Raw genomic sequence first — 14858 nt, forward strand, 5'->3', positions numbered from 1 at the left:
GAGTGGTGGAGAGCATGGGTATCGGCAACTGTCACGCATAGGTTGGGCATGTTTTAAGCCTCGGCTTCCTCATCCATGAAATGAGGATCATTGCAGTACTGCCTTTCCAGGGTTGTAGTGTGGATTAAATGAGGTAACACAGGTATAGGCATTTTCTGCTTTCCAAAAGTTCCCATTTTGCCACTTCGGTTTTACAGAAGACCCATGGGAATACCTGTTCTCAGTAACTGAAAGAAATCTGAAGAGCAATTTCACTGTTGCAGAAAAAAGGAGCAAAGCGAAAATAGCGTTCAGTGTTTTGGGCAAGCTGTTAAAGATGTGGCAAGCACCCCAAGAGTGTGATGGGCCCCAGGAGACATCTCAGCATCAAGCCGCTGCAGCTTTCAGCTGTAGCTTTCGACTGTGTCTGTGAGCATCTGTGCGTTATCTCGAGTTATTTTGGGCATCATTAGCAAGATGTGTCCTAAGATTTCAGAAAAACCTGGGGCGCCTGGGTGGCGCGGTCGGTTAAGCGTCCGACTTCAGCCAGGTCACGATCTCGCGGTCCGTGAGTTCGAGCCCCGCGTCAGGCTCTGGGCTGATGGCCTGGAGCCTGTTTCTGATTCTGTGTCTCCCTCTCTCTCTGCCCCTCCCCCGTTCATGCTCTGTCTCTCTCTGTCCCAAAAATAAATAAAAACGTTGAAAAAAAAATTAAAAAAAAAAAGATTTCAGAAAAACCTAAGAGGGGTAATTTTTGGGGGTCTGAGAATGCTAAAACTTTTTTCCATATAAATTAATGGTAATTGCTTCTTCACTCTACACTGCTTTGGCTCATGAAAGATTTCATAGGCCCACTGTACTTTCTGATAGTGGGCGGAAACTGTAAAGCATTTAGCGCAGGGTCTGGGAAATAATCAGCACTCAATAAATGTTAGCTAGTATACCCATCCCCTCCTATCTCTGGGGGCCTAACTCGGATTACTAGAAATAAAAACCAGGAGCTGACAACAGAGCCATGGCCCACGGTGGCTCCTTGGTGCGTCAGGAAGAACCATTGCTGGGGCTTGCTAGGCTTCGGAACTGTGCCTCCATGGTGCCTCCTCCCACCCCAAAACCTTACTCTGTGGTGCCTGGTAATCATAATAAAGAGCCACCGTGGGGGGGGGGGGGGGGGTTGGCCAGTGCCAGACCCTGTGCTAAGCCCTGTCCCCGTGGGATAGTCACACATACCAGGGATGGCTGAGACTGCTTCCCCTCTCCCACATCATCATCGTGCCTGGAGAGGTGTCTCACCTCAGACTCTCACCTTCAGGCACCCAATGTTTATTTGCATTTCTACCACCAGGTATTGTTTTAGCCAGCTAACAAAACAAATGTATCTTCTTGCCCTCCTGAAACTTACATTCCCATGCTGGGAGTAGGGGGGTGGGGCAGGCAAGTTATACAGCGGAAAACCTTGGAAATATCAGATACGTTCAATTTTTTATTAGGGTTATCTTTGCGGCATGGATTTGTATATATCACGGGGCCATTTCTGGGCATTCACGTGGGGTTCGTGTGTCAGGCGTGCAGGGTAGGCACAGCAGTTAGGAGCTCAGTCCTTCTGTGTGCCCTTGTATATTCTCCCGGCCTCTCTGAGCCTCAGTTTCTTCATTTGTCATTTAAGGAAATCACAGTGACTCCAGCCTCCCTGGGCTGTTGAGAGAATTCCATTGGTCCACGAAAGGAGAGTGCTTTGGCCGCGGGGCAGCTCAGACCGGGACAGACGTTAGGGCGGGAGGGAACGGAGTCCCGCTGACCCAGACGGGCGCGGGCACGGGGCTTTTCTCGAAGGTTACATAAGGCGGCCCGGGGTGGCGGCCGCGGCCGGGAGCGCGCGTCCGTCGAAGGGGGAAAGGGGCGTGGGGACGGCAGCGGCGGCCGGGACCCCCGGGGCGTGAGTGCGGCGCCGCCGGCCTAGGTGGGCGCGGCGCGGGGCGGGGGCGCGGGGAGGGGGGTGCTGCGTTGGGTTTCAGAGCGCGGGTGACTCAGGGCGCGGGCCGGGAGCCGGGAGCCTGCCCGCCGCCGCCGCCGCTGCCCAGCGCCGCCTTTGTTCGCTGCAGGAAGGGCGAGCGGCGGCCAGCGCTCAGCCGGGCGCACAGTGCCTTCGGGGGACTCGGCTGGCCTGCGAGATGGCGCCAAGGTAGGACTCGCTTCCCCGCGCCCCGGGCCCTCGCCCCTCCCGCCCGCCTCACCTTCTCGCCACCCACTTCTTGCAGGAGGAACGGACGGTGGTGGCCCCTGCTGTTGCTGCTTTCGGTCTCCGCGCTTCTCCCCTCTGTCACCCGGACCCGCTCCGCGACAGGTAAGCGACCCGGCCCGGGGGTGGCCCCGGCTGCCTCCGCGCGCCCCGGGGAAGTTGGTTTTTGGCGGCGGGCGTGCCTGCGGTGCGCGCTCATTCCTGGACATAAAAGGGAGTCCTCGCCGCTCTGTGCGCACTGGCGCTCCCGGCGCCGCTTCCCCGGGCGGTGAAGGGGATGCGAGGGGCGAACCGGGGTCCCTGACCCGTCGGGCGGGTGGCGCGCGATCTGGACGCTGTGCAGCTAGGGCGCGGCCCCTGCAGTCGTGGGCACAGAGGGACTTTGGAAGTACGGGGCAGCGCCAGCGGCTCCGAGGGGACAGTTAGCTCTAGCTCACCCGGAGCCCGCACGCCGGTCCTGCGTGCCGGCTGGCTCATTGTAAGGACAGGTCTGGTGCCCGCTCTGCACACAGGTGCGGCCACGTGATCGCTAGCAGAGACACCTGGCGCCTTTGCCGCGCAAGAAATAACGGGACTGAATCGCCTCGATGCCTAACTTACCCCTGAGTTAGCTGAAGGAGTCCCATCCATGGTGGGCAGTGGCGCCCAGGGTGGTGAGAAGAACTACCGGCGGGGAGCCAGGGGATCTGGTCCCCTTCTGTTCCACAAGCCTCACTTTCCTCACTAGGACCCAGAGCAGGGTGGATGACTAGTAGGGTCTGAGTTAAAACAGATTTTGGTTAAGTTGTGTTCAGGCTGCCTGGGCTTGAAGCGTGGCTGAGTTAGGTGACCTTGGGCAATGGATTTCACCTCTTCGTGCCTCAGTTTACTCACCCCAAAAAACGGGAATAATTAGACCACCTTTCCTCATAGGGATGCTGTGAAGATTAAACGAGGTATTAGAGGTAATACGCTTTCTACACTGTGGCACATACTAGGCACAAAATAAGCGATAGAAACTATGGGTTGGTCCTTGCAATAGCTGTTAGAAAGCAATGCAGGCAGTTTTTACAGAGGACACTGAGGATGAGGGAGGCTTAGGAAATGGCCTGTCCAAAAGGCAGGACTGGAGCCCGGATCCTAGGCTCCTGTCCTTCCACCCTCAGCCCTTTCTCCATGCCGAGTTTGCAGAACTGTGTTCTCCAAAGGGTCCCACCCCTCCTGGATTTAGGAGATCAGTACACAGCCTGGACAAAATACGTGTCTGAGGAGAAGGGGCAGCAACCTCTCTCCCTTTGAAGGACACTGAGGATTGAGGGGGTGGCCTGGGTTAACTCTTTGTATGCCAGAGAAAGCCTGGGACAACCTAGACCATTGTCTCTTTGGCCTCTGGCCACTTTTCCCACCGGAACATCCAGGCTGGCATTTCTTGTAGATCAGAGGGCAGAGGGAGCACAGTTCTGGCTTCTCAGCGCCATGCCCCATGTCGAAACGCTGCACTTTCCCATGTGATATAGGGCACTGCCAGCTCAGCGGTAGAGGGCGGCCTGTGTTTCATGGGCTTTCGTGAATTTTGCTGCAACCCCTGCCTCCAAAAGGAAGAAGATTCTGGGCAAAGAGACTGGTGTTTCTTTCTCCTCCTGTGTTTGAAGGCTCTCCTTGATGTCAAGTCAGTTGTTAGAAACAACATAGAGGAAGCCCTGTTCCCATCGAAAGCGTTAAAACGGAGTGGCAGGAAACCGCCAGGAGCTGGAAAGGGCCACGAGAGGGCCATCTGCAACTGATGGGTATTCAGTGTCCCTCTGGGCCTCTGCAGAAACTCTTAGACATGTAAGATATCCTCCTGCAAGCCCAGTTTTGCACGCCGTTTAATAAGGCCAACACTTATAAGCAAACCACTTTATATGCCCAGGCAGAGGTGTGGGCATGTCCGGGTTACATTCATCCAATCCTCAAAAGTGCTCCAGGAGTCAGGGACTGGGACTGTTATCTTTGTGCTCCAGATAAGGAAACCGAGGTCCAAAGTCTCAAGGCTTCCCAACTCTAGAGGGTTTTTCCTGGCCTGCCCTGTTTGAAGAGATCCTCGTCAATGGGACCCTATCCCCTATACCGATCCTCGTGCCCCTCATGTGTCATGGATGAGCTAGTAAAGTTACAGTGTCATTGGAACACCTGCTATTTTAGCAGATAAGAAGGTGGTTTTAGGGGACAAGGGCAGCGGTTTCACAAGTTATTTGTTCCTGTTAATAAAATCCCGATATGTGCAAATTAGTTACTTTTCTTTATACTGTTTTATTGTGAAATATAATATCCATTCAGAAAAGTGCACACAAAAATTACAGCCCAAGTGTTTATCACAGAGCAAACAGCCACATAACCCAGGTCAAGAATAGGAGAGCCCCAGAAGCTTGTGCCCCTTGGATGTGACTGTTCCCTCCTTGCCCTCAGAGGTAACCATCACCTTGACTTTTATGGTGATTGCTTCCTTATTCTTTAGAAATAACTTTAGTACCTAAGCATGTATCCCCAGATTCTACAGTTCCACTTGAATTTGAACTTTATTTGGCTTATTTCACTGCATATTCATGGCTTATTTCACTGCATATTCAGTTTTCAGATTTGTCTATACTGTTGTATGTGGCTGTAGTTAATTCATCTTTGTTGCTGTATAATTTTCTACTGTATTAACATACTGTACATCATCTATTCATTTGTCTCCAGTATTTGGGTTGTTTCCATTTCGGCAGAGACAGTGGTGGGTTTGCGAACATTCTTGTACATGTCTCAGGGATGTGCACATATCCCTGTTGGTTCTGTGTCTTGGAGTGGGGTGCTGGGTAACAGGGTGTGTTCATCCTTCAACTGAACAGACAGTGCCAGACCATCTTACACTATGGTGGTACTGAGGTGCGTGGTCACCCACTGGGTATAAGAGTCCCCATTTCTTCAAATCCTCAACAGCACTTGATCTTGTCACTGGGCTGAATTTCAGCCCTTCTAATGAGTACATAGGAGAATCTTACTGTAGTCTTTTTAAAAAAAAATTTTTTATTTCAGTTCCACTTATTTATTTTGAGGTAGAGAGAGAGAGCATGTGGGAGGGGCAGAGAGAGAAGGTGAGAGAGAGAATCCCAAGCAGGCTCCACACCGTCAGCACAGAGCCCAGTGTGGAGCTTGAACTCATGAACCACAAGATCATGACCTGAGCCGAAATCAAAAGTCAGATAAAAGTCAACTGAGCCACCCAGATACCCCTTACTATAGTCTTAATTTATGTTTTCCTGATATTTAAGTTGATTACCTTTTCATATATTTATCGGACATCTGGTTATCCTGGTTGACTTTTTTATTGAGGTAAAATTCACATAACAAAACTAGCCATTTTCACGTGTACAATTCAGTGGCAGTCGGTCCATTCAAACTGTTGTACAGCTGTCACTTCTGTCTGGTACCAAAGCATGTTCATCTCTCCAAAGAGTGAAAAACATTATTTCCATGAAGTGGTCACTCCCCATGGCCCCCATCCTCATCCTACTAGCCCCTGGGAACCACTAAACTGCTCTCTGTCTCTATGGATTTACCTATTCTGGATCTTTCATATAAATGGCATGATAAAGTATGTGCCTTTTGTGTCTGGCTTCTTGCACTTAGCTTAATGTTTTTGAGATTCGTTCATTTTGTAGCAAGTGTCAGTACTTCATTCCTTTTAATGGCTGAGTAATATTCCACTGAATAGATATACTACAATTTGTTTATCCATTCTTTCATTGATGGGGACGTTGATTTGTTTCCTCCTTTTAGCTCTTGTGAATAGTGCTGTTATGAACATTTGATACAAGTATTTGAGTACTTCTTTTCATTAATTTGGGTATATATACTTAGCAGAACTGCTGGGTCACAGGGTAATTACATGCTTAGATTTTTTTTTTTTTTAAGAAATTCCCAAACTCCTTTCCACAGTGGCTGTACCACTTCACATTCCCACCAGCAGTGTACAAAGGCTCTGATTTTTTTCACATCCTTGCCAACACTTTTTATAATTACAGTCATCTTAGTGGGTATGAAGTGGTCCCTCATTGTTTTGATTTGCATTTCCCTGATGACTAATGATATTGAGCATCTTTTCATGTGCTTTTTGGCCATTTGTAAATCTTCTTTGGGGCAAATCTGAATGCTAATCAGAGCCAGTTTGGGTTTTTCCTCAGATCATCTCACTCTTGCTCATGGCCGTCTGATATGCTTTCCTGAAGGAGAGCAAAGTGGGTAGGAATCACACCTGAGACCCCCCATCTCTGGCCTCTGCCTTACCTGTGCCCTGGCCTATAGTGAGCTACTGTTGCTGACGTGCCATTAGAAATTACAATGAATATAAATGATTATAGTGTTTTAATTACTGGGTAAACTTGTTGGTTTTGTATAAAGTGGGCAATTCCTGTAGTAACATCCTGTGCCGTGTGTGTGTTTTACAGCAGAGTGCAGGCTGAAAGCTCCTGGCACACTGAACCAGCCACAGCTTCCCATGCAGTGCTGGGATTTTGTAGTCTCTTCAGCTTTGCACATGATGTGAACTAATCTCCCTGTCTGGAGTACACTTTCTTACCTTCTGTCTCTCTTTAAGGCCTAATTCTACCTCCCAGCTTAAATGGCGCTCTGGAAGAGGCATCTCTCTGGCCAAGCTTTCTCATCACTGAACTCCCCATTCCCTCATCTCTCTCTTCCAGCACCAGCATTGTCCCCCTGTACTGTCAGTATGTTTATTTCTCTCTCTTTACCATGGGAGCACCTTGAGGGTGTGGGTCATGCCTCATTTGTCCACGGTTGGCCACTTGGACTTTGGCTCTTTTGTCATTATTATAAACAGAGCTGCTGGGACCATCTTCTGACAAATGATCTTTGTTTTCTTTTTAGATTATTATTATTATTTTTGACTAGATTACCCCAGACTTACTTTCCCATCAAAGAGCAGAAGTAGTTGCACGTTTCTTACATATTTAGATAGATCTCTCTTAGATACAAATTTAATCATTTTCCTTCCTCCTTTAATTGCTCTCACTGGATTCTCACTCTACATAAGATGGGGGTCATGCTCCTTGCTGCAGAGGGCCCTTTGTGGCTTCCCGGTCTCCAGCCACACAGAGCCCCTCTTAACTTGGGCTCACTCCAAACCACCGGTAGCTTGCAGAATGAGACATGTGATGTCGCCTCTGCATCTCTGCATAGGCTGGTCACTCTTTGAGAGAATGCCTTTCTTCCTGTCCACCTGGCAACCCCCCATTCACCCTTTAAGCATCCTTTCTGGGAAGCCCTCCTCTGCCTGGCATGTTGGGTGTTTTTCCTTTGGGCTGACACTGTTTATCCACTCGTCCCTTGGTCCCAGGGCTTCTCAGACCGGACCGTGACCACTGATGATTCGTTTGCCTCCCATGCTACATGGGAAGCTCCAAGAGGCAGGGCTAGGTCTTTCCAACTCTGAATCCCAGAATGCCTGAGCGAGCATTCAGAAAACCCTTTCAGTGAATCAAAGAGGGAGTGAATGGGTAGGTCCAGGTCATGGTCTGGAGAGAACGCTCCAATTTACCATATCATCTGTGGATTGTCATTCGTCTCGATTCTTCCACAGCTCTGCCAACTCTGGGGTGACCATGGCTGAGTAATGAGGGTGCATTATGGGGCTTTTAGGTTTTTCTCCTTTAGTGACTTTAATAAGTAGTTAGGAATTTATGCTAATGTTACTTTGCTCTTTATTTTCTTTTCATTACATCTAATTGCATAAACAATTTGTTTTCCTGTTTATCCCCACTCATCTTATTCCTAGTGGCCTCCATTTTGTCCAGAGTTGTACACTTATCTTTTCTCTGCTAGCTAAATATATGAGTTTGTTTTCAAGGTTTCCTTTAATGTCTATAGCTTGACCTACTTAAAACGGACCATAAATTAGGTAAATTACATAGATTACATAGGGTATAATCTGAAGTCAGTTGTTTTTTTTTTTTTCCTTTCAAAATGGTACTCAGGATTCTCCAAAACACTAATTAAGATGTGAGCTATTAACCAATTATCATGTTGCTTCTGGTTGCCGTCATATACGTTTGTTTCTTTAATGGTCAAAAATTTTTTCTCAAACCTCTACTTTGGTCACTTCCCTGTACCTATGCATGTGCGTGTTTTTTAAATCCCACATGGTCTTCATGATCATTGCTTTAAAAAATATTTATTTTGTGGGCAGGGGTAAAGAGAGAGAGAGAGAGAGAGAGAGAGAGAGAGAGAGAGAGAGAAAATCCCAAGCAGGTTCTGCTGTCAGTGTGGAGCCCAACAAACTGTGAGATCATGACCTGAGCTGAGTCAAGAGTCGGAGGCTCCACCGACCTAGCCATCCAGGAGCCCTGATCATTGTTGCTTCGTAATATATTTTAAAACCGGGTAAGGGAAGTCACCCCTGTCTCGTTCATTAAGCCATACATTTTTTAGTACAGACTGATTTATCACCCAGGTTTTTCATGATATGATTGGATACTGGGAGTGTTGGCGAGGTGGTGAGCAGGTGAGGGTTATCAAAGAGGAAGAAATCTTACAGTGAGATTCAGTTGAAGATGCTAATGTGCAGTAAGGAGAATGGATGGCAAATAAGGCTTCAAAGTCAGAGCAGCAGATCATGGGGCCTGAGCTGCTGCTGTCGACACAGAGCCCAGAGGAGCTGAGATGCATCAGAGGCGTTGGGAGGAGCAGGTTTGCTGGCTGACCACCTTCCTCTGTTCCACCCCAACTCAAGAGAGAAAAAGTCTATGGTTAGAGCAGAATCTGGGAGAAGGTCCAGACCTATTATTGGGCAAGATTTAATGAGGGAGTTATGAGGCTAGGGTCACCTAATGAGTGCATCCCACCCCTTATCCCTATCAGAACTCAATTTAACTCAATGCAACCTAATCTAGTACAACCCACCTCAACCCAACCCAAGCCAAGCCAACCCAGACCGAACCAGTTTTATCCAACCCAGTTCATTTTTGCACTTGTTACATGGCATGGATGACTTAAGATTGGACAGGGAAGAAATCTGTTCTGAGGGTCCGCATATCTGCCTCAAATGAGCAGGATCCCTGAGTTCAGGTATTAGGGGGCCCCTTCCTGGGTTTGGAGGAGCTTAGCTAGAGTCTGGTGTGCAGGGAGTAGCCCTGCCTTAAGTCTCTCCAGGAGTCATCCTTCCATCACTGAGGCACTCAAATGGAGCCCAGCTTAAAAGCCCCATCTACCACCAGGAGGGCTTTTTCAACTAGTCTTTTCACAAAGCAAACATCTGCTAAAGTCTTTGAAAAACTTCCCTGTTCTGTGTTCTGGCTACTATAGAGATATATGTTTGTAGATATATAGATTTCTGTCTTCTTCCCGTATTTCCTGGCCGCCTGCTCTCTCTGAGACCCTCTGGGGTGGGTGGTTGGTGACTAAAAAGATGCATTGGACTGAGCACCCGTCCTAGAGGGACTCAGCAGAACTGACTACTGGTTCAGTAGTAGAGACCAGTGTGCAGCAACAGCTGGCTTAAATGCTGGGGAACTGATCCTGTGTGTCCTAATGGAGGTGCAAGCAAGCCTCAGCACTACCAAAGTAGGGGTGTCTATTTCCGCCAGAAGATGGGGCAGGCAGGGAGAGGGAAGCAGCCTTTGAAAGAGGAGACTTATTTTTTCAATGATGTCAAAAAGAATTGAGAGTAAAAAAAATAGTCATTGTAAAAACCTAGGGGGTGAAAAGAGGTCATAAATGTCACATATTATCTCATGACTCAGAGACAGATGCTGCTGACATTTGGTGGACAGTTTTTCAAAGTTATTTGCTGAAATATGCACATATGTTATAAAAAGAATAGATCATTCTGTCAACATTGTGTTGTGTTGCTCAGCATTTTTTTTCCTTAGTAGTCATCTAAACACTTCCTCTGGGACACTAAATATTATTTCCTAACATCCTTTGTAATTTAAATAATATTTCATTGTACGTATGCCCCATTATTAAACTAGCCCCCTTATATGCCTTCAGACTATTTCTGGCTGTTCACTGTTATAAACACTATCATGATGACCCTACTCTTGTAGCTCTGCATTTGACCTTTTCTGCAGTTATTTCTGAACATAAATTCCTAAAACAAATTGTTGGCCCGATGCATGCCCATTTTGAAAGTTTCTGTTGCATTCTTTGGGAAGGTGATAGTAATTTGCACTTCCCGCAGCAGCACACAAGACTGGTTCACCCCTCCTTTATCTGCTGCTGCTGTTTCTCTAATCCAAAAGGAGAAAAGACAGCAGGTAAAGAGACAGTGCTGCATTACTGCCTCATATCTTCCTTAGTTGAATGGAGTCAGGAATCCTTCCTCCCTTTTTCCCTCCTGCTTCATTCATTCATTTTGCACATGCCTTGTAAGGGCTGGAAGAGAAGAGGATTCTTCAGGAAATTGGAGTTCCAGAGGTCATGTTCAAGGACCTTGGTGGTTCTCAACCCTGGCTGCACCTTAGAATCACTTGGAGATTCAGAATGATGTGATGCCCAGCCTTCCCCACTTCCAGGATTCTGAATTCCTCTAGGGTGAAGTCTAGTCGTTGGCGGGTTTGAAAAGCTCCTGGTGTGATTCAAGGGTGCAGCCAGGGTTGAGAACAAACCATGCAGTCCAAGGGCCCCCTTTCAGAGGTGGCAATCCCGAGTCCCAGAGACGAAAGTACCTGTCTGTGGTTGCAACACATGTGAGTGACGGAGCTCGCACTGGATCCCAGAGGGACCTTCAGGGGGTGTAGCTCAGCATAGGAGCTCTGGGAGCCTAGGTCCTGAGTTCAAATCTCAACTCTGCTACTTCCCATTGAGTGACCTCCCTTTCCCTTATCATCCCTACCTATAAATTGGGTCAATAATTCCTACTATGAAGACTAACAAGGTAAGCCTTGGGCCTGTAATTGGGGACCCATTCAATACCTCCTTCCTTCCCTGCTCCCACATGTCTGTGGGTTCCCTGAGGGCGGGAACCCTGTTTTATTTATCCATGTTTCCTCAGCATCTGACATGGCACCAAACGGACACAATGAGCATTTGAATACATTAATGAATGAGTCATTCAAAGCCTGGGACTGTGGAGATCTTAGTGAAAACCCAGCATTATGAACCCTTGACCATAGCAAAGTCTGTGTGTGCCTCCAGCCCTGCTGAAAGACCACCCGCAGCCCTCCGCTGCGATGGATGGTGTGGGGACCAGAGTGGGCGTGAGAGCAGGGACTGGATATAACAGATATGTCAGGGATAGCATGCATGTCACAGAAGAAAAATGAAGGTATTCTTTTGGGTGCTGGAAAGTTATAACCATTCTAGAATAGAAGTCTAGAGAGCCCAAAAGCTGGTGACAAACCGAACCCAAGTTCATGCAGTGTCAGTGGCATCATACACACAACTCCATCTGAAGTTGGGTCAGCCAGCTGCTTCTCCCCTCCCAGCCGTACATTGTAGCAGTTGGCTTCTTGTGTCTTTATTTTCAGCACACCGGTCTGTCTCCCTCCACCCTACACTGCACCGCCTCCCAACTGCAGCGACAGTAGCCTTCTGGCTTCTTGCTACTCAGATGTACCGGCAGCATCAGCATCATGGGGGATGTTGGTAAAAACGCAGCATCTCCAGTCTCATCTACAGACCCAGTAAATCAGTATCTGCATTTTAACAAGATCCCCGGTGATTCACATGCACGTTACAGTTTGAGCAGCACTGCAAAACCAACTCTGATTATGTTACCTGTGCTGAAAACCCTCTGTCATCTTCCCATGCTGACCACCTGCGGTAGGCAGTCATGGCCCTCCAAAGGTGTCTACGTCCTAATCTCCAGAGCCTGTGACTAGATGAGGTCACATGGCATAGGAGAACTCGGACTGCAGATGCAATTCTGCTTGGTAATCAGTTGATCTTAAAAGAGGGTGAGAATCCTCGACTATCTAGATGGGCCAATGTAATCACAAGGGTCCTTAAGAATGGAAGGGGGTGGGCAGGAGAGGAGGGCAGAGAGATGCAACGTGAGAACTTGACCGGCTTTCTTTGCTGGTGTTAAGATGCAGGAAGGGGCTATGAGCCAAAGAACACAGGTGGCTTCTAGAAGCTGGAGAAGGCAAGAAATGGATTTTCCCTTGAAGCTTCCAGAAAGGAGCACAGTCTGTTGATACCTTACTTTTTATCCAAATAAGATCTGTGCTGGACTTCTAACTTACAGAACTGTAAGATAAAAAGCTTTTGTTAATATAAGTCACTAAATTTGGGGTGATCTCTTATAGCAGCCATAGAAAGTGATTACAGCACTTCTTAGCATGGCATTTGAGACCCTGGATGTCCCACCGATGTGGTGTTCCGGCTTTGTCTCCCAGAATATTCCTCTTCATAGCCTGACCTCAAACCACACAAACTCCAAAGTAGCTAGAATCTGGGGGAGGGCCACCTCAAAAGTCTAAACTGGGGACATTCTATCCCCTGTACCCCCGGTACCTAGCTCCATGCCTGGCCCCTGGCAGGTACTCAGGCAACGCTCACTAAACGAATAACCTGATGGCAGCCTGGTACATTCAGGTTACCATCAGCCATGGAGGGGTTCCCCTAGATTCAGGAGGCAAGTATGGCAACTGTGGGGGGAGGCACGGAAGAAACTTTCCCAAAGGCTCAGCTTTGATGTTCCCCTGTTCTTCTTTTGTCTTAGCTCTCTGCCTCTTTATGGGCCTCGGCTTCCCATCTGAGAAGTGAAGGGGTTAGAGCAGGGGAACCCTTAAAAGCACTGTTAGCATGAATATTATAGGATGCCTGAGTTCAGATGACCAAATGCTGTGGCACTTGGGGAAAAAAATTGAACTCAGTGGCCCTCATCCCTGTTCGTCTGGTTGCTAGGCAGATGCCTCACTCCATCCCAGTCTGCAAGTCAGGATACAGAACTGTGCCCAACAACTGTGTGTATTTGGCACAAATAGAGACCAAAGCTGCCCTCTCCCCCTGTCTAGTTAAAATGCCAAATTACTCACTCTCCCACAGCAAGAAAAAAAAGGGGGGAGGGGGGCAGAAACCATTTCTCACTGCAGAGTTTTTCCATGTGACACATTTTCTAATTTTACTTCAGGTTTAACTGTCTGGAGTAGATGGCTCCATTTCAGGGTCTCCCCCCCCCCCCCCGCCTCTTCTTTTAGAATGTAAACTTCCAGTCTGAGAAGTGGAATGTTTTTGCTTGTTTAATATTTGCAAGTGTGGGCTGATACCAGATTACAGCTGAATGTGTTCATTTTCTCTGCTGGGGCAAGTTCTCTAAAATGCACAGCACTAACCTAGTGGTCAGATTCCTCGATTCTGGGCTCGGCTGTGGGAGCTTGACCAAGTCACTTCCATTCTCAGACTCAGATACTTGCTGTACGAGGACAGGAGAAGCCTGGCTCACCAAGGAGACTGTGTGGTTGGACTGGAAGAAGTGGTTGGTGAGCCCCATTTCTAAGAGTACTGTTGGGACTTCATTGGAATTGTATGCACCTGATTTTATTTTATTTTTATTATTTATACTTTAATTTTTTAATGCTTATTTATTTTTTAAAGAGACAGAGAGACAGAGCATGAGTTGGAGGGGGGGACAGAGAGAGAGGGAGACAGAATCTGAAGCAGGTTTCAAGCTCTGAGCTGTCTGCACAGAACCTGGTGTGGGGCTCGAACTCACAAACCATGAGATCATGACCTGAGCCAAAGTCGGATGCTTAACCGACTGAGCCACCCAGGTGCCCCACACCTGATTTTACATCTGCCACCAGCTCTGTGTGGTTGTCCCAGGGCATGGACTGGCTGAGAAATTGTTAGTGCCTGGAAAGAGTCCTGCAGCTTTGTTTTAAAGAAATTGATCTTGCCCTTTCAATGTCTCTGGTGTCTAATCTCCTGCTTGCATCCATCTGCCCAGAGTCAGTCCTGTGTCTTGTCTTCTAATGGATTGTCGTAGCTGCTCCCTTGCTGGTAGGACCTCTATCTTTCCGTCCTCAAGCACTCACTGCAAGTAGAGTGGCTCATTGAAACACAGGTCCCATCGTGTCGTGCCCCCTCTTAAAAACCCTTCCATGCGTTCCATTACAGCACCTGAAATTCCACTCTCCTTGGGCTGAAGCTCCAGGCTGTTTGTCCCCTCCTATCCGTCTTCATGCCCTGGCTCCAGCCACATCAAGATACTTGCTGATCTCAACTTCACAAGTATGTTCCCTTCACTCAGCATTTGCTAGTGCCTACCTGCGGGCTGGAATACTCTCCCTGCCCTGCTGAAATCCTCTTTCGCCTTTTCTCCTTTATAGACTTACTACTCAAAACAGTCCCTGCACCAGCACATTGGCATCACCTGGGAGCTTGTTAGAAAGGCAGGGCCCCGGAGTGCCTGGGTGGCTCAGTCAGTTAAGCATCTGACTTTTGATTTCGGCTCAGGTCATGACGCCACAGTTCATGGGATTGAGCACTGAATCAGGCTCTGTGCTGACATCGTGGAGCCTGCTTGGGATGCTCTGTCTCTGCCTCTGTCTCTGCTCCTCCTTCACACTCTCTCTCTCAAAGAAAGAAGGAAGGAAGGAAGGTAGGAAGGATGGAAGGAAGGGGGGAGGAAGGAAGGAAGGAAGGAAGGAAGGAAGGAAGGAAGGAAGGAAGGAAGGAA

General features: G+C 48.1%; 1 protein-coding gene and 1 long non-coding RNA gene across 4 annotated transcripts in view; one reads left to right on the forward strand and one right to left on the reverse strand.

Annotated features, from left to right (window-relative positions):
* Positions 1 to 1442: 1442 nt before the first annotated feature.
* Positions 1443 to 3865, reverse strand: LOC121034730 (uncharacterized). Of its 2 annotated transcripts, XR_005792583.1 has the most exons (3): positions 2819 to 3865; positions 2214 to 2419; positions 1443 to 1674 (listed from the first exon to the last, which is right to left on the reverse strand). It is a non-coding gene; the product is annotated as an uncharacterized LOC121034730 (long non-coding RNA). The 2 variants fall into 2 exon arrangements; XR_005792582.1 differs by lacking the exon at positions 2819 to 3865 and having other exon boundaries at positions 2214 to 2799.
* The window catches only part of COL15A1 (collagen type XV alpha 1 chain), a 108335-nt gene continuing 95450 nt past the window's right edge, over positions 1974 to 14858 (forward strand). Inside the window, exons 1-2 of one of the 2 annotated variants that reach the window (XM_040481801.1) lie at positions 1974 to 2161; positions 2238 to 2323. In XM_040481801.1, the coding sequence (XP_040337735.1) occupies positions 2151 to 2161; positions 2238 to 2323 (97 nt within the window). In that variant the 5' untranslated portion in view covers positions 1974 to 2150. The remainder of the gene's footprint in view (positions 2162 to 2237; positions 2324 to 14858) is intronic. The other variant, XM_040481800.1, reaches the window with a different exon arrangement.

Source organism: Herpailurus yagouaroundi, unplaced genomic scaffold, assembly GCF_014898765.1.
Source record: "Herpailurus yagouaroundi ecotype Mexico unplaced genomic scaffold, PumYag 160, whole genome shotgun sequence".
Classification (NCBI taxonomy): Eukaryota; Metazoa; Chordata; class Mammalia; order Carnivora; family Felidae; genus Herpailurus; species Herpailurus yagouaroundi.